A 19,468-nucleotide genomic window follows, 5' to 3' on the forward strand; every position below is an offset into this window, starting at 1 on the left:
CTTATTTAGGGAGCTGTGAGCTCTGCTCTCCAAATAGCCCATTTTGGAGTGAGCCAGGGCCCAGAAAATGAGTACAGAAAGGGGAAAAGCACAGGTGAGGGCTGTCCCACAGCGCAGGTGGCTGGGATGTTGGAAGCAGCGGTCCAGCCTCACCGGGTGCCTTGGCCACTGCCTTTCCCATGACACGTCACTGTGTCCCCTGCTCGGCCTAGCAAGAGGAACCTGTCTTTTGTGATTTTCCTAGTCCCACTACTTCTCCTGGGGCTCCCAAGAGGGCAGGGGTGCCGTGGGCAGGGGTGCCAGACAGAAGAACAGGGCAGACTGGACTGTCCCTCCTGCTTGCACAGCTTCTGGGAGGGTCACAGATCCCCCACGGAGGAGTCTGCAGTTTCTAATCCAGGCTCACAGTGTAGCTCCCTACTGCCCCAACAATGACCTGTGGAACAGAGTTCATTAAAATCAGTTTTAACAGTCATGTGAAACATGGCTCTGCATGTTCGTTCTCAAACTGTTTTTCTCTGTCTGCTTCATGCCTTGATTATGCAGCTTGCTGAGGTAAAAAGACGGTCACTCAAATAGTTTTCTCTTTTCCTTGATGCCAACCATTCCAGTTGCATCCATCTGTCTGACTCTCTCCCTCCCCTTTACGCAGTGACTCCAGGGATGAAGATTTATATCGATCCTTTCACCTACGAAGATCCCAATGAGGCTGTCAGGGAATTTGCAAAAGAAATCGATATCTCTTGTGTCAAAATCGAGCAGGTGATAGGGGCAGGTAGGTGACCTGAGAATGGCTGGCTGGCCCTCAGCAGCACAGGCTCCTTCATGGTGCCAGGATTTGGGAGGATTTAGCCTGATGCCACTAGGACTGATGCCGCTAAGATCTTACTTAGCCCCAGGCTGGACTAGAAGGAGAAGGGGAGTCCAGTGTGGGAGAAGCAAGACCATCAGTTCCCAAGTGCATATAATCCCACGTGCAGTGCTCCTCACAGATGAGTGCAGCTGGAGGGTTGGAGAGGGAGGGAACATGGATCAGGAAGAGGGTGCTCAGCTCAGGGGCAGGCAGGGTGGGCACAGCTGGGGCCAAGGGTCCCTTGGGAGGCACAGCAGAAGTGGGGGATGCTCAAAGGCCCTATCTTGTGTTCACAGGGGAGTTTGGTGAGGTGTGCAGTGGGCATCTCAAGCTTCCAGGCAAAAGAGAGATCTTTGTAGCCATCAAGACCCTCAAGTCTGGCTACACGGAGAAGCAGAGGCGAGACTTCCTGAGTGAGGCCAGCATCATGGGGCAGTTCGACCACCCCAACGTCATCCACCTGGAGGGGGTGGTCACCAAGAGCTCTCCAGTCATGATCATCACTGAGTTCATGGAGAATGGCTCGCTGGACTCCTTCCTGCGGGTATGAGATTGGGGAGTGCACAGCTTTAGAGGCTGTGCTAGCACAGAGGGGATTTGGGGGGAAGGTTCCCTTTCCAGTGGCCTTCCCTGCCTGGTGTTCCCTGTCACTGGGGCAGCTGCTGCACAGTCCAGAAGTCTGTGTTTTGGGAACAGAGCTGGGGGTGACAGCACCAGGGCTGTCATTTCTATTGTGTCTGTCCACTCATCCTAGCGAGAGACTGCCTCTCAGGTGCCTGCCTGCTCACAGGTGCACATCCAGACTGAGCCATGGATACCCATGGAGGGACAGTCTGACACAGCTTTAACCCAGCAGGACCCCATCTCCAGCTGCTCTGTCTAAATATTTCTAACTTTGGGTTTGAAGTGGGTAATTGACTCTGGTGAAGGGAAGTAACCTGCTCAATAGGAATAGATTGTCCCTTCTGAGCTCTCCTGTGCAGGTGGGTGCATTTTGGGGTGACAGAGCTGCCATAGTGGTGCCCGTGGGATGTGTGAGGTGACTCCCAACCCCTGTGAGCTCTGCACTCCCCACCCTCCCTGGGAGGGAATGTACTCGTGGCATATCTTGCCATGGGTGTGGAAAGAGGCTCCTGGCTTTTGCCTGGCCACAAGGGGCTGTGAATCTGCTCCTGTCACCTATGTCCGTGTGTCCTTCAGCAAAACGACGGGCAGTTTACGGTGATCCAGCTGGTGGGGATGCTGCGGGGCATCGCCGCGGGCATGAAGTACCTGGCAGACATGAACTACGTGCACCGGGACCTGGCCGCCCGCAACATCCTGGTCAACAGCAACCTGGTGTGCAAGGTGTCTGACTTCGGCCTCTCCCGCTTCCTGGAGGACGACACCTCCGACCCCACCTACACCAGTGCTCTGGTAATGCTGCTCTTCAGCCAGGGAGGGGCAGGGGGTGAGGGAAGGAGTGGGAGAGGGCAGGAGGGACCTCCCCCTTGACAGCAGGGAGCACTTTTTCAGGGTGTCAGCAGTGGAAAGGTCCCAAAGGTCCTGTCATTCCTGTGGATAGTTGAGCCTTCCTCATGTCTGCTAACACACACAAGTCATTGAAAAGCCCTTGGATGGGATCATGCTCTGCACCCTCCCCATATGATTCACCTGTGATCCTTTGAGATGCGACGCTGCCCTGACAGATTTGTTGCCAGGGCAGCAAGTCTGGGTTTTTTACCATCACTGTCCAGTCATGCTACCCTGCTGTCCTTCCTCATGTCATCTCACTGGCTCAGCCCCAAGAAGGACAGACTGAAGTGTAGGAAGTGTGGGTGGGTGCCAGATACTTGATACTGATCTTCCAATTTAAACAGAAAAACACTCCTAAAAATGACTTCATGTTCATGTAACAATTTCCCAGGAACACCTTGCTGCCATAGACGTGAGCGCCACCAAGAACTTGTGGCTCATCTCAGGCTGCAGAAGGTGCTCCAGGACCAGAGGATTATTTGGTTTTGCTCAGTGAGAGCTCAGCTAGGAGTTCTCATTAATACCACACAGAAAAGCTCTGCATAGTGCATCAGGATCAATGCCCATGACAGGAATTCTTGGAAATCAGTGTGGATAGAGCTGGGGCATGACCTGTAGGAAATCACCTCTCCTGGGTCTTTTGAAGCTGGCAGTGATGAGATGCCTGGCATAGCTCTTACTAAATTTTATCAGTAGCTAAATACCTAACAAACACCTAAAAATGTGTGGATTTATTCTCATCTGTGTAGCTTCAGACATCAACCCGTCCATCTCACACAGCCATCAATGTTTTTTACAAACACTAATAGCATTTATTTTTCATATGTCCCTTACAGCCAATTAAACTTCCCTTTGTTAACTAAATACATGGTGTTTACTGCTGTTCTCTATCCCTGGTTTTATGCCTGTAGCTTTTCACTCTAATAATAAATTCATCATCCCTAATTTAATCTCCTTGAACTGCAGCCACTGTAGCAGGGTATTTATTATCCATAATGACAGATTATGTGCACCTACTGTATCAGAAGTATCTTCCTCTGCAAAATGATTTTTATCATCATTCTCCCAGTGACCTTGTGTCCATGGGTGAGCAGAAGCCACAAGCTTTGGCCTGAGGTTTGTGCTGGACCTTAGGAAAGTCTTCACAATGGTGAAGCTCCAGGTCAGACCCCACAGAGACGGGAGGTTTCACTGAAGTGAGTTCCCACAAGAATCCTCCAAAGTCTAATTTCTACTTTAGGACTTCTTTTTAGCCATTTTTAAAGTCCACTCTTTGCCAGGAGTTCTGTCAGGAGCCTGCCTGATGGAGAGGACATCCTCTTTGGCATGGATTGCTTCATCTTCCCCTTTTGTGGAAAACATAATATTTTGTCTGAGGTTTGTGGCTGCGAGAAGATTAAGGAACATTATCTTTTTTCATTATTCTGGCATATACTGGGGCTGAGTACTATGAAGTCCTGGGAGACCCTTAATAAGACATGGCAGTTGTTCATTGACAAAATATAATGTTTTTTAATCTTCTCACAGCCACAAAACACAGACACTTCTGCTTATTTTTTCAGCACAGAGGAAGATTTTCCCTTCAGAAGGTCCCTTGAGTAGATGGCTCAAGTCCAAAGACCCTGGTAGAAAATCAGGAGGCAGGAAGGGCTTAAGCAGAGCCTTCAATCCCTGAGTCCACATTTGTGTGTGCCACTCCGTGATTAACTCCTCAGTTGGAGTCAAGAATCCTGATTTCTCCAGAGCTGGATGACAGACACCCCAGTGCCCACCCAGTCTTATCCCATTTCCCACCAGTGACCCCCTATCCCATACTGAAGGATCAGAACCTGCTGGATCAGGTGTAGATCCACAGACAGACTGGGACAACAGGACTCAGCTCAGAAATGGTCTATTGCTGACTTCAAAGAGTGAAAGCTGTAGAAGGCTGAAGAGGAAGATGTTCTAATTCCCTTTATTCTGCTCTGGAGGTAGTCAGGTGACAGCAAAAGGATGGAGGGAGATCAGTTTGGGTTTTTTAATTCCTGGCATTCACTTTCTACCAAAGACCCTCTTAGCACCATGGGCATTTTGCCATGCTGAGGATCACTGGAGCAGGAGGCAGGGGGAAGGAGCTGACTTTGGTTAAGATGATGACAAGTAGACTGAGGGGACACCTCTAAGTGACCTTCAGGGCAGTAATGAAGAGACAGAGCCAAACTCTTTGCAGTGGCACCAGATGATACAATAAGGGATCATAGACAAAAACATGGCTGGGGTGGTTCAAGGTGAGCAAAAGGAAAAGCTCCTTGCTCAGGAGGGTGGTGGGACAGGTCACCAAATGGGAGAATCATCATCATTGAAGGCTTCCAGCGTGGCTGGACAATCCACTTCCACCCTGAGGGATAGTCAGTCCCATGCTTCCTTCCATCTGGGATTTTACTGGAATATCACAGGCAAATATTGTGGACACTGCTATTTTTCAGTTGCTCCTGCTCTCTCTGTTACCATCCCGTTTTTGTCCTGCAGGGTGGGAAGATCCCGATCCGATGGACGGCACCTGAGGCCATTCAGTACCGAAAGTTCACCTCGGCCAGCGACGTGTGGAGCTATGGAATTGTCATGTGGGAGGTGATGTCCTATGGAGAGCGGCCCTACTGGGACATGACCAACCAGGATGTGAGTTCTTGGCAAACCAGGGCCAGAAACACTGCAGCAGGGAGCATTGCAAGGCCAAAGCGTGTCCGCAGCCTGTCCCAGCCTGTGGCATGTCCAGAGCCTTCTCTGTTGTCGCAGATGTGACCACGGTCAACACCTTTGGAAGCAGTAATGAGAATAATTTGGGGATTTATTCTGGCCCCATGGTGCTGCTGTGGCAGAGATTTGGGATGGCATAGCACCCACTGCACAGGGTTAAGAGGAGCACCCCGGGGGTGTTGGCAGGTGCCAAGAAAGGGAAGGAGCAGGTGGGTGGAAAAGGAGATGTCCCTGAGCTGAGAGCCTCTGGAGTAGATCTTTATCTGCTGGGATCATAGACATTCCAGGAAAATCTGTTACAAAGCCACACAATGGCTTGGGTTGGAAGAGACCTCTAAAGATCATCTCCTTCCAACTCCCTGCCATAGCCAAGGACATCTTCCACTACATGGTCATTAAATCTCCCATGGGAAGCTTGGACTGTGGTCTGTAAGAAGCCAAGTAACTTAGACACAGCTAGAAACCAAAACCACAAGGTACATCAGAACATGGGCAACTTTAAATATTTCATTCCTCTGCTCTAATTCAGGTCAAACAGTTACATGCACTCCTTGCTCTGGGGATGTTTCCTGCAAGGGTGGCCCCTGGCTGCAGTCCCTGCCCTCAGCTCAGCAATGCCATTTCCATTCTCCTTGGTCCTCTTGGTGTGGTACCTGGGGCTCAAAGCCCATCTGGCTGGTGGCAGTGAGTGCTGTGAAGAGGCTGCACCTGGAGGTGTGTGTCAGAAGGCTACTTATAACTCTGTCTCTCAGAACAGCTGCCCTTCCTCATGTCATGAATACTCAGGATGTAACACCAAGGTCCTGGTGGACCTAGGGGATGCAGAAAGCTCGTCCTGGCTCTTGCAGTATCTGCTTGGCTTCCAATGTGTGTCTCAGAGCAGCCTCTGAGGAGTCCCTTGGAAGCCTCCAGAATGCACTTCATCTCTACCATCCTGTGGGGCTCCTAAGGCCTTGCCTTACAGGGAGAGAGCAAGAGCCAAGCTCCCTATCCCTCCTGTCTCCTCCCTGACTCCTGTCCCTCCTCCTGTACCTATAGCAGATCAGACCTTTTCCATCTCAATAGATCTCCATCGGTGCCACATCAGGTTTCTCCAGAGTGGGACTATTTCCTCCCTAATGCCTGGTGGGAAATGTATTAATATGAATTCCTAAACCTGGAGCAGGGGGATGATACCTTAAAACCTTTGGCTATTCACAGCCTTGTCCCAGCCTCTGCCACACCAGGAAAATGTTTCCATCAGTTCTTGGAGGCAGAGGGATGGGACTTAGGGATCTGCCTTTCTCAGCAAGGACAATTCCCTGCTAAGCCATTGTTGTCACCTCAGTTTCAAGTATGTCCTGCACCAGATGTTCCTGTACCTTCCCTGTCCCTTGTCCTTCTCCCGGAGCTCTTCCTTCGCTGGTTTCTCCTGCCGTGGCTGCGCTGCCGCAGCGGCACTGGTTGCCGTGCCGGGGATGGCAGAGCTGTGCCTGTGCCTGGCACCTCCTGCTGCGCCTCGCTGTCCCCAGCCCCTGCTCCACTGCTCGTGCCGCAGGACACGGTGCCCCAGAAGCTGTCACCACTTAAGCACAGCTGGTCCTGCTGTGGAGGAGCGTGGCGGATATTGAGGGCAGATTACCCTCCTGACCCTGGGGTGTGAGCGCCTGGGGCGGCGGCTGGGAGAGGACATGGAGAGAGCTGGGGCTGCCTCTGGGACGTGGCTGATGGCAGCAGGACTCGCTGGGAACTGAGAGGAGTGCTTGGTGCTTGCATGGTGCTGGGCCTCACCCTGCGCCTCCCCTGCCGCTGGCCTGGGCAGACCTGAACCCAGGGAGCTGGGCTGGGGCTCAGCACCCCTTGGGAGGTTCCCTGAGCTGCACAAAGCACATCAGTAGCCATGGAATCCTTGAGGCTGAAAAAGGCTCTGAGGTCATTGAGTCCAGCCATCAACACAGCACTGACACATTCACCCTAAACATGTCCCCAAGTGCCACATCCACACACCTTTTGAAGCCTTCCAGGGATGGTAACTCCGCCACTTCCCTGCACAGCCCATTTCAATGCTTGACAACCCTTTCCATGAAGAATTTTTTCCATCCAATCTAAACTTTCCCTGGTACAACTTCAGGCCATTTACTCTAATCCTGCCACTTGTTACCTGGGAGAAGAGACCAACACTCCCTGGCTCCACCCTCCCGTCAGTGATTTGTAGAGGAGTTACCTCTGGTCAGACCTTTACGGGACCCACAGGGCCACCACCATGTCCAGCCAGGGCAGCAGAACTGGGGGAGGACTCCTCCATCTGGCAAATTTTGGCAGCAGCAGTGCCAGCCCTGTGTCTCACGTCAGCCTGCCCAGCACCTTGGCCACACACAACAGTGCCTGCAGCACCTCCCAACCCATTCTCTACCTGGAGCCACAGACCATCTCAAGCCTTGCCAGATGCCCATCTCACACTCTGGATTGTTTGGCATGGATCAGCCACCAGCTCTTCCCTGCTTCTCTCCCATTCCCATTCCCATTCCCATTCCCATTCCCAGTATCCTTAATTTTCTCTATGTAGTCTTCCTACTCAACAATATGTCCACCACCACGAGTATGTCTAGACTTCCCCAGGATGGGGGCACAGCCCTAGGGAATCCCACCAAGAAGATCTCTGTCTTTGGAATTGTGCAAGACACAGCTGGACAAAGCCATGGCAGCCTTGATCCCATGGTGAGAATAGCCAGAGACATTGAGGTTCTTCCTCAGGATCCCTGAGGGAGGTTCTGGCACTCTTCCTTCCCTAGTCCATCATTCCCATGGAGACTTCATCTTTTCAAGATCTGCTCCTGATTTCTGCAGTATCCTCAGTTCTTTTTTTTGTCCTTACTTCTGGGTTTTGTTGCCATGCACGAGCCCATCTCTGGTGTTCAAGGCTCCTTCTGCTCATCCTTCAGTGCCTGTGCTGTGTGTGGCCAAGGAGGCAGGAGAATCTTGCCTGTACATGCCTCTGTCAGAGGAACAGATGTTCCTGGAAGAAGTGGAGCAGCTTCATCCTCGTTTGTCACCCAGGAGAGGATTGAGGGCTGCAGGTGTAGAGCAGCAGGAAAGTGGAGTTCCCCTTGAAGAAAATCCTCCAGCCCTTGTTCCATTCCAGAAGATCCTCCAGTCCTTGGTCCAGCCCTTGTGGACATTGCAAGACCAGACATTTTCCCAGATTGTGTGGAGCAGTAAGAAGAGACCAAAGCCTTTTTGGATGAGCCTGGAGCTGTAATGTGGCTTTGGCAAGCTGTGCTACAGCTCCTCTGTGCACACTGCAACCAAGTTCTCCTGAGCCTGGCTCTGCTGACTGGGGTCTGAGTCCTCCCCATGGTGTTTTGCACTTGCACAGGCCTGCAGAATGATCCAGCTGTTTCTGCTGACTGAGCACACCCAGGCCATGGCACAGCCCTGTCACCTGGATGAGCTGGTTTGTGTCAGGAGCACAAAACACCACTGGGGGATAGAAAACACAGGGACAGGCCCATGTCTGTAACTCACCACCCTTCTCTGGATGGGGATGTTTCCCAGCAAGCTGTTTTGCTATTTGCAAGGGAAGCATGATCCCTTCTCTCTGACTCCCCTGCCTGCAGCTGTGGGATCACACATCCTGTCAGAGCAACAGGGGTGCTCCTTTCCCCAGATCAGGAGACTGTTCATGACAATCAGCCACCCAGGCTGAATGGCTGAGCAAAGCTGGTGGCACCTCCCAGGACACCTCACACCTCACCTGACCTGCTGAGGGCTGGAAGTTACAGTGTGAGGTGGGGATGAGAAAGGAAGGCAGCAGTGAGTACAGGCTGCAGGATCAGTCATGTCACTCACCCTCAGGATCCAAGAAAAGGCACATTAGAAATTAAATAGGTTTTATCACAGCTGTATTGATGCCTCTTTCTCTTCCTGCAGGTGATAAATGCCATCGAGCAGGACTATCGGCTGCCACCACCCATGGACTGCCCAAATGCCCTTCACCAGCTGATGCTTGACTGTTGGCAGAAGGATCGGAACCACAGACCCAAATTTGGGCAAATTGTCAACACCTTGGATAAAATGATCCGAAATCCGAACAGCCTGAAAGCCATGGCACCTCTCTCCTCTGGGTATGTGTCTCTGTCCTCCTCTTGTCCTTTGGCTCCTCTGAACAGGTCTGGTGTCCTCTGGGTCCTGGTGGCACCATCCCTGCACCTCTCAGGAGCTACTTTAGAGCTTGGCCTGTGTTTGATCCCTTTTAGGGAGAGCATTAAAAGATCATAGAATCACAATTTGGGTTGGAAGAGACCTTGAAGCTCATCTCATTCCACCCCCTGCCATGGGCAGGGTCACCTTCCACTATCCCAGGTTGCTCCAAGCCCCATCCAAGCTGGCCTTGGACACTTCCAGCCTTGGGGCATCCACAGAGCAGGGATACAGATGTCAAGGTCCCGCTCCTTGTGCAGCTCTGGTGAGCACAGGCAGCTCTTGGACAGTGCACTCTGCACACAGAGGAGCTCCTTGGTTTCATGTATGTGGGGATGCTGGGGTGGTGGGATTGTTCTGGTATTCCAGTCCCACTGCACTGGAAGCAGATAAAGCCCTGTGAGGCAGTGTGGAGCTTCCCTGGGCTGGGTGGGTTGCACCAGCTTGTGGGAAGCACTGCTGCTATACGAGAATGAGCTTTCTCCCCATGAGCAGCCAGGATTTAAAGCTGCATCCCATCATCTCTGATGCCTCCTGCCTCTCCTGCATGAACTGATCCAGAAAGGCTTCCCTGTTGCTCTGCATAGTCCTTCCCTTGGCAGAACAGTGATTTCTGGGTGGAATTCCACAATACAGGGCAGTGCCTGCGCTGTGAATGATGCTGATCCTGTGCCTCCAGCTGCTGGAGGGTGCAGGAACAGTTGTGCTTGTGGCTCTTGGTCTGTCATTGCCCATTTTTGTGTTTCAGGATGAACCTCCCCCTCCTTGACCGCACAATCCCGGATTACACCAGCTTCAACACTGTGGATGAATGGCTGGATGCCATCAAGATGAGCCAGTACAAGGAGAGCTTTGCCAGTGCTGGTTTCACCACCTTTGATGTAGTATCTCAGATGACTGTAGAGTAAGTGCCCAGGCTTTGAGTCCCAAAGCACAAGAGAAAGTCCCAGCAGTTTTGCAGCAATTGGTATTGAATTAGATTTTATTTTCATATGATGTAGTTTTACTTGTATAGAATTGTTGCTTTGTGGAGCCATTTCTAATCTGTTCAGTTTCCAGACTATATGTCTGTCACTCTGCACCTGCAGAATTCCTCTCCCCACTACCACTTTGTGAAAATGAACACCCCCACCAAGGGTGTCCAAACCCCTACATGGGACAAACAGATTTCAGGCTGGCATCAGACAATTCTTCAGAGCACTTCTGAACTCTGCACTCCTCTTGGTTGGCTGATGTGTTGATGGAGACAAGCACAGTGCAAAGTTTTGCCTAAGAAAGGCGGAATCACAGAGTGGTTACAGTCGAAAAGGACCACTGGAGGTCACCCAGCCCAACCTTCCTGCTCAGCTTCTAGAGCTCCTCACGCAGGATTATGTCTGTGGAAAGAGATTTCACACCCTCTCTGGGAAGTCTGTTCCACCCACACAGTAAAGAAGTTCTTCCTCATGTTCTGGTGGATCTGGCACCGATTTCTTCCCATTGCCTCTCATCCTGTTGCTCTGCCACATGGAGCAGAGCTCCAGCCTCTGCCATGTCCCCTCATCACACACCCCGATAAGATCTCCTTGTGGGGGGTGGTTTCAAGTTTGTGCTGCATCCACTAAAAATGTCCTGCATCTACAAAAATCATCCTGCAGTGACAATTGACAAGTGACAATCAGCACCCCTGATTCTTAGCAAGTTCCTCAGAGAAATCAGGCAGCTGAAATCCCACTTCTGGTGGGTTTTGAAATCCCTTGGGGCTGGCTGGGACTTTGATGCCTCTGCTGAAAGATTTGTGGCTGTCTGCAGGTATTTGTAGAAACCCTCAGAAAGGGCCAAGCATTAGAGCCATCTGTAAGGGCTGCAGTGTCTCTGAGCCTGATGGCCAGGAAGGTTTCTTGATTCGTGCTTAAATCTTAAATCTAACAGTGAGTCAGAATCCATTCACTTAAAGAGCCACTGTGCCTTTCTCTGGCTTTTTGTTCTTATTTGCTGCTGGGAAGTTCCCATGGCAGTTCTGACTGTTTTGGGACATCTGTGGTGCAATCCCAAGGCCCTGGGGATGATTTTAGCACAGTTTTGGCTGTGGTTTTACAACAGAAAAAGAGAGAGTCCATGAAATCTGAAGGGTAGGGAAGAACTTTGACCAAAGAGAGGTATCAGACTACAACCCACCCCTGCCTGAGTTCTGCTATTTGCAATATCTGACAGCAAGCAGGATGCAGACAATCCAGCTAATGCTGGCTGTTCTTTCCCAGACATCCTCAGTGTCCCTTAAATGCCAATTCTCCCAGTCCCTTCCCATGTCCCTCAAGTCCTCTCCAAGAGCCTTCACCACAATTCCAAGGGCATCCTCAGCTCATGTCCCACTAGTTTTGGCAAACTTCCATTCCACATTCCTCACCTGCTTGTCTGGGTGTACAATTGAGAGGACAGTCCAAGTCCTTTTTCCTTGGAAAATTGTGGTGTAAGAGGACTTGACACCACCCCCTGATATTCACTGGCCTTTGCAGAAGTTGATAGAAATGTCAGTGGAGCTGCTGGTTCATCCAAATTTGGAGAGCCAGCAAAGTGTGAATGTTTCCTGAAATCTGGATTTGGTTACTCAGTTCACCAAACCCACATGGTCTCAACACTGACCTTCTGGAAAGGGTTCTACTGGTTTGTCTGCAGGCTGGGACACCTGGGACACCGAATTGTCTTTCAGGAGTCACAGAACCATTTGAGTTGGAAGGGACCTTAAAGCTCATCTTAAAGCCATGGGCTTTAAGACACTTTCCACTGTCCCAGCTTGCTCCAAGCCCTATCTAGCCTGGCCTTGGACACTTCCAGGGAAGGGGCAGCCACAGCTTCTCTGGACATCCTGAGCCAGGGCCTCCCCACCCTCTGAGCAAAGAATTGCTTCCCAATATCCAATCAGGTATTTAATGTCCAGGGCAGAAGGCTTGGAATCACAGAGTTGTGCAGAGCCACAGTCTTATTCTGGTTTAAAGACATGAGTGAGGAGTTTTTCCACCCTTTGGAGCTCCTCTTTACCCTTCTTTGCCCAATAACCTCCACTCTAAACATGGCAAAGGTTTTGCCGCTCTTCCCCTTAAACGTCTGTTCCTAACACTCAAGGACAAAAGGCACCTGCAATTCCTTCAAGTCAGGTTTGGGTCACGTGGCCTCCCATCTTCCGATGGGAAGAAGAAGATCTAAAGATTTCATGACTGAGATTTATTCAACAAGGGAGAGCTGAGAGCAAACTCAGCTGGAGACACAGATAGGATCAATTTAGAGCCACACTCATGCTCTTGGCATGACTTTTATTTCTCTCAGATGTCTAAATCTATAAAAAATAGAAGCTGACCAAAAATAAGATTGCAATGATTTAACAAAAGGCTAAGTGCAAAAATTGATCACTTCATGGTCTTTTCTTTCCTTTTCGCAAAGGAAAAGCATCAAGAACAGCATCATCTGCATATGGGGGTCAGATCTACACTGAGGAGGGGCAGCACATCCCTGTCCTATGTCTCCAGGGGTAGAAAAAATGGGTTAGTGTGTCACAAAATTAAAGAAAATCCAAAATCCTAAACAGTACATGGGCAAAAAATTTAAGACACATTGACTCACAAGCAGAGAGCAGAGCCTGTGGCATTTGGTTTCACGCTCTCTGTTGAGGTTCAGGACTCTGAGGGTGCTGCAGTTGGGTTGAAAGTGCAAAGATTGGACAATAAGCAAGAAAAAGTGAAAGAGGAGAGGTTCCACAAGGTTTGCATCTGTTTGTTGAATTCATGAAAGAAATCTGTGGATACTTCAGCTCTCTAAATTCCGTTTTCATGGACTCATAGAATCAGGGAATCATAGAATCACAGAATCGCAGAATGGTTTGGGTTGAAAGGGGCCTTAAAGATAATTTTAAATACCATCTATGATCTTGTTCTGCTGTGAGAAAATACCTCCTGATATTTGTGTTTGTTTCCTTTCCTCCCAAAGGGACATTCTGCGAGTCGGGGTCACTTTAGCAGGACACCAGAAGAAAATTCTGAACAGTATCCAGGTGATGAGAGCACAGATGAACCAAATCCAGTCTGTGGAGGTTTGATAGCTGCCTGTCCTCCTGCTCCTCCTCCTCGAGGCCCTGCTCCCCTTTGCCCCTGTATGTCCAAGCTCCAGTTCCTGAGTGTTCTCCATGGACCAGAGACAGGCAGCTGCTCTGAGGATCACGGCAGCAGGAGGGAACACCCTGTCCTCAACAATGAGAAGTCGCCAAGAGCTTCTAGAATTTAAGCAATGGAAAAAGGGAACAAAAAAAAGGACAACTATTTTGAAAAAAACAAAAAAACAAAAAAACAAAAAACGAACAAACTACAAAATATTTTTAAATAATAGTAAAGCAATTGCATTCTTGAAAAGGGCTCCAAGACCAATGGGAGTCTCCAAAGGAAGAGAAAAGAACAGCTTCATGTTTCCTCTTGCACAAGGCTGCTGCAGCTGGACCCAGGCACCTCTGGAGCAGTGGGACTTCTCCAGGAAGAGGAATGCAAGGAAAGGCCACGAGAAGCACATCTCTTCCTCCCGTGGGCTCTGGGAATGCCATGAGCCAGGCCCTTCCCCAGAGCCCCTGTGAGCAGATCAAACGGGGAGAGCTGAAGCTCTTTGGTGCTGTGAAACCAAGTGCATCTCAGAAACTGATGGACTCCTTCAAAAGCTGAAGACTTTTTTTTTAAAAAAAAAAAAACAAAACCACAACAAATAAACTAAGACTAGAGGAGGCTGTTTCCGACAAATGAGAAGGAATCTGTAACGCCTGGGGGGGTGGGGATGGGGAAAACCAATCCTTTTTACATCTCTTATTTTCTCTTGTCATGGAACAGTTTTGTGAGTGACAGTTTCCTAAGGGTCCGTCCATCCACCCTCCAATGGCATCATGTCTCATACATATCATTGCTCAAGACTTTTAGTGATGTCCTTTCTAAGATGCCAATGATCTTTTCCCAGAAGACTTCCCAAGTACAGTATGTAGTAGTTTTTGATTACAAATGCTGACGTGTACCTTTATTTTTCGGTTGTCATTGTTGGGAGATTTGTCCTTTTACATTGTTTTGTTAACACCAGTTTGTGAGTTTGGGGTTGGAAATTTTCGGTTGGTTGGGGGTTTGTTTTTTTTTAATGAAAGGAAATGACATCTCCAAGCATCATATCATCCAAGAACTTAGATCCCTTCTCTGTGGAAGGAAAAATTGCAGCTTATTGACCATATGCCAGGAGAAAAAGGTTTTTTATATGCACATTTCCTCCCGTTTGCTTATTTGTTCTTTCCAATTGGTCGTGGCACGACAGATGTTTGTGGCTGTTGGGCTTCCAGGTGTTTGCCAAAGTGAAATGGCCACCAGCTCAACTCGGGGGTGAGCAGCATCACAGGGGGGTTGGGAGGGAAATGGGAGGGTGGATGGGTTTTGTGAGGGAATGATGACTCCACAGCTGGCTTCAGAGCCCTTTGGAAGTGTCTGGCTGCTGAGGAAGGTGTTGGATTGGTGCATGGGAAAGGCAGGGCAAGCCCAGTCCTCTCAGAGGAGCTCTGGCACAGCATTTTGGAGTGGGGTTTGTGTTATCTCCAGATGGGGATGGGTCCCTGCAGGTGGCAGGCTGTGCAGATGGGCTCTGTGCCTTGGGGACCCTGTCCCTTCGTTGGGTGATGCAGCTTCAGGCTCAGCCCCTCACGTCAGAGAGAGCCCGGGACAGCAAAAGCTCCAATCCCAGCTCTTCAGAGGCAGAATGCTGTGGGTGAAGCTGAATGGTCAATCAATGGGTTTGTAAATAACTGCAAAAAAATTCTTTAGTTACTGACCAGGTCTTTGGGATGTGTGAATGCCACCAGCTAAGTGCAGGGAGGTGCAGATGAGAATCTGGTTGTTCTCCGTGCCCAGCACCATCCTTGCATCCTTTGAAGCATTCCACACATGGCATTTTCCCAACCATCTCCTGGTCATGGCCTCAGGACTGGTGTTCACAAGCTCTTGTCTGCCACTGCCATGTCATTCCTGGGCTCCTCTTGTTTTTGGCAGCAAGGAGTGTTGAAGGCACGTTCACTGGGAGCGGCATGGCTGTATTTTCCAGGAGCTGAATCCAAGAGGAAGTGTGTCTGCTGTGGATGAAAATCCCGAGCTGTCTAGACCTCTGTGGCCAGACACCATCTCCCCAGACTGCTTGTAAAATATGAGGTCTTTTATTAAATACTTCTAGCATTTTCTACTGCCAGACCAGATCCAACAACAAAGCCCTTGCAAGTGGCATCAGAGCAGTCCCTGCAAACAAAACTTCTCTCCTGAGCTCTTGCCCTGTCCCAGGGTTTGGTGCTCCAGCAGCAGGGGCTTTCAGTGGAGGAATTGTCCCTCCAGCCCCTGTTAATCCAAAATCTCTAGTGCAGTATTGTGTTTGTGTTTGCATCCAGCCCAGCCCTGGTTTTGCAGCTCTGGACTTGCCTGTAGTGATGGCAGCTAGGAGGTGTGTGCTGGGTGCCAGGGTCCTGTCCTGAGCTCATTGCCCACAGGGCATCCCCTGTGACAGCCCCAGCACGGCTGGCAGGGGGCACAGAGTGGTGTGGAGCGAGGGGCAGTGGGCTGTAGGCATGGGGTGTACAGGTGGTACCTGGATGGGCAGCTCTGCCCTAAATCCAGCCTGGTTTAGCCTGTGTATCCAAAGGGATACTGGAAATGCCTTTGCATCCAAAAAGCTCATGCTCCTGGTCAGGTGATGGGCTCAGCTTTGAAAGGACATAAAAAAATGGAGTTGACTAAACCACAGGAAGTGTTTGCAGAGGGCACACAGGGAAACCAGGAGCTCCCAGGTGTGCCCAGTCCCAGTGTGATGTGGGAGCCTCCCCTGGTGTGTCTGTCCCACACTGTGGCCACTGTGCTTTGACAAGGAGCACTTGTCACTGTGTCCCAAAGGCATGTGAAGCTCTCTGATGGCAGTGCAGGGTGAGGGCAGGATGGTGCTGTGCCAGCTGTCCAGCCACAGCCAGGAGTGACCTCGTGCCCCAGAGCTCTGCCAGGAGAGCTCTGCCTACAAAACTCAGCAGCAGATTCCTGTGGGGCAGCCATGTGGAAGGAGCACATGATGCCCCTCACTTGTCCTCCCCAGACAATTCCTGACTGTTCTCTGCCACCCCCTACATTCCTGCAGACACTAAGGAGGATCAATGCCTGGGCAGCCTCCCTACAGAGCCACCCAGGCCTTGGAAGGGCACTTCAGGTCTTCTTCATCTGGAGACATTTTGTCTCAATGCACCGAATCTCTTCGCTGGCTGCTTCAGACACATCTACCTGACAGACCCAGCCCACTGTGAAGGACAGGCCCCAGTGCCACAGCCCCCAGAGCTGTGGCAGCCATCTGCAGGACAGAGAAAGCCCATCCTTGTCTTTTCTTCTGACCAAAAATCTCATGGTGGTGGTGGTACTAAAAGTAACACCTTCCCATCTGTTTATAGCAGACATGGCTGTGACATCTGTGTTTGGCTGTGTAGGACTAATGGAGAGCTGGACTAAAATAGGCATGGTCCAGAAAACACTGCAGTTTTCTGCATCCTTCAGCTCTCCTGGGAGCACGAGGAACCGAGTTCCTGTCAAGTGCTTTGGTTGTAAACGCCTCTGGCACACGCTGCAGAGTGAGGGCAGAGGCACTGGAGTGACAATAACATATTTATTTCATGGGTCTCCAATGTACTGCTGCAAAATGGGAGTCTAGTGGAAAACTCGGCGTGTTCCAAGGGGAAAAGACACTTGCTAACATTGACACTGTGAAATGCTGTTGTGCATGTGCATGTGTGCATGTGTGGGTACGTAACAAAAATCATCACATGGAGCTTTTCAGGCAGCTTGTTGCAATTTTCACATTTCCTCTTTACCTTTCAAGCTACCTCCCAGCCCTTCCCTTCTCCCATTCCCACTTCCTGCTGAGGATCAGCCTGTGGAGGGCATTTGGTGGGAATGCTGAGCAGGTTGGATGTTCTCAGTTGGTTGGACGGTGATAAGTTCAAATCTTGCAGAGCATCACAGGGCAGAGCAGAGAAAGCAAAGCATATGTAGACAGTAAAAAGTTAAAATATGTTTCGTAGGTCACTTCCAGCTGTTGCCACCAGCCCATTTGCTGGAATTACAGCCCAGGGGTGTGAAGGAGAAAGGAAGAACAGACCTGTAAGACACAGCACTGCCATGAGGAATCACTTGTCCTAGTGGCTGTGGAGACACAAAACAGGGCACTGTGAGCTGCACATCCCCTCCCTAAAGGATCTGCTCTCCTCCCCAGTAAACCCTCAGAACTGCCTTTCATGAATTAGTGGGTTTTGTGCTTTTCAGCAGCTGAGGAGATTCTCCCCTCCCTAACATCCTCACTGCCGAGCAGCAGCTTCCAAAGGCAGCAATCCATGTTGGGGCTTCCATGTGATCCAGATAAACGTGGCTGTCCCAGGGTTTCCCACTGCTGCAGGGCTCCTTTAGTGCTCTAATCCCAGGGAGGACTGGGATCCATCCCATGGCTCCACTGCAGTTGTACAGCAGGGTCAGCTCACGGGCACCACGCCAGGGTGAGGGAGGGCCATGTGCAGGGCAGGGGCTGGAGGACCTGGGGACACAGCAGAGCTTCATCCTTGTGAGCTTTGCCTTGCAAGATCAGCCTCACAGGGACTGCTGGCTCCTGTTAGCCCTTTCCCCAAACCAGGATCCTGCTCTCTTCACTGGCTAATGAGCACTACCTAGAGCTGCTCCCTCCTGGCCTGGCCGGAGCTGAGGAGAGGGACCTTCATCAGCATCAGCTGCTGGCTGGACGACAGGGCTTTTCCCACACTCCCTGAAGCTGTTCTTGGAATTTGGGTTAAAGGAAAGGTTCTTTCCCAGGAATCATCACCCTGGCTGTGGATTAGCAGTGGCCTGTAGAGAGAATCTCTTGGAGGGTTTGAGCAGCTGAGGAAACTTCTTGTTATATTTGCCAGGCTGATTTATATTAATCCTGGAGTCAGGGCTTGAACTCTGCTGCATCGTTAACAGTTGTATCCTCTGATGATGCAATAAATCTGGGACTGCCTTGGATGTACAACAGAGTACTGGAAGTGTCACTGCTGTCTGGTTTGGTTTAGTGGAGTTTATTGTTTTAATGTAAATCATATTCTTTCCTGCATGTCTAACTCGAGGCTGATTTAATGTAGGTCTTTTTCCATCCTCAAAAATGTTACATATTTGCAAGTTCTTCACATACAGGATTCAACTTTTTTTATCTACAGTCACGTTTTGGCCTTTTTTATTTAAACTTGTTCAGGACGTCTTTGCTTCTTGGAATTCTTTGCCCTTCCCAGGACACAACCTTGGCCTGTGTTTGCTTCCATATGTGTTCCAATCTTCCACTGCTCTCCTAGAAAACTCCCTGCACTCTCCAGATATTTCCTGGAATTTACCTCCTTGCTGTCCCTGTGTAAACTCCTGCCAACTCTACTGACAAATGTTATTTGCAGAAATTTGGGACTGGAAGCAAGAAGTCGTCTCTCCCCACAAATATTTTCCTGAATCTGCATTCCTGCTCTCTTAAAACTCAATCAGCAGTATCTCTCCCATTTTTCTCCTTCTTAAATTCTGCAAGAAATTCTTCTGTGAGCTCTGCAGGAGTGCAGCAGCAGTGCCACTCTGCCTCCTTGTCTGATTCCACTGGGACATCCCAGTGCCCCCATTGCCACCCTGCAAACAAACCACAACTCAGCCTTGCGTGCCTCATTTTTTATCAGGAATTCCATTTTGCCTTCATGAAAAAAAAGAACAACAAACACTTGGCTGATCCATTTCCAGCTCTTTTGTTCCAGTAAACTTCAGGAATTTTTCACTTGCCTCAACTGTAGCTTCAACTTCTACCTCTGGCGTTGGTCTGGAGCTCTTGTACAGATGTCATGCCATATCCTTTGCCATAAATTTTGTCTTTAAGAGCCAAACAGCTGTGTTAAGAAAAACTAATGGAAGGGGTTCAAGGAGGAGTCCTGCCCATGGCAGGGAGTTGGAACAAGATGATCTTTAAGGTCCTTTCCAACCCAAACCATCCCAGGATTCCATGAGGACCGGGGGAAGTTACTCTACCTGAGTATGAAGCTGGCAGTCAGATCCCCCTTTTCCCCAAATTGCCTTTGGTCTGCACTTCCAGCTCACTGACTCCAGGCTGAGTGGGCTGTGCTGGGAGATG

At 50.1% G+C, this 19,468-nt stretch overlaps 1 protein-coding gene across 7 annotated transcripts in view; it reads left to right on the forward strand.

Annotated features, from left to right (window-relative positions):
- Positions 1 to 14,540, forward strand: part of EPHB2 (EPH receptor B2) — a 152,594-nt gene extending 138,054 nt beyond the window's left edge. For all 7 annotated transcript variants that reach the window (XM_068212811.1, XM_068212812.1, XM_068212814.1 and 4 more), the window contains exons 10-16: positions 653 to 775; positions 1,150 to 1,397; positions 2,054 to 2,269; positions 4,877 to 5,026; positions 9,014 to 9,207; positions 10,032 to 10,187; positions 13,244 to 14,540. In XM_068212811.1, the coding sequence (XP_068068912.1) occupies positions 653 to 775; positions 1,150 to 1,397; positions 2,054 to 2,269; positions 4,877 to 5,026; positions 9,014 to 9,207; positions 10,032 to 10,187; positions 13,244 to 13,352 (1,196 nt within the window). In that variant the 3' untranslated portion in view covers positions 13,353 to 14,540. The remainder of the gene's footprint in view (positions 1 to 652; positions 776 to 1,149; positions 1,398 to 2,053; positions 2,270 to 4,876; positions 5,027 to 9,013; positions 9,208 to 10,031; positions 10,188 to 13,243) is intronic.
- The last annotated feature ends 4,928 nt before the right edge of the window (positions 14,541 to 19,468 follow it).

The sequence above is a fragment of the Anomalospiza imberbis genome, chromosome 23 (genome assembly GCF_031753505.1).
Source record: "Anomalospiza imberbis isolate Cuckoo-Finch-1a 21T00152 chromosome 23, ASM3175350v1, whole genome shotgun sequence".
NCBI classification, from domain to species: Eukaryota; Metazoa; Chordata; class Aves; order Passeriformes; family Viduidae; genus Anomalospiza; species Anomalospiza imberbis.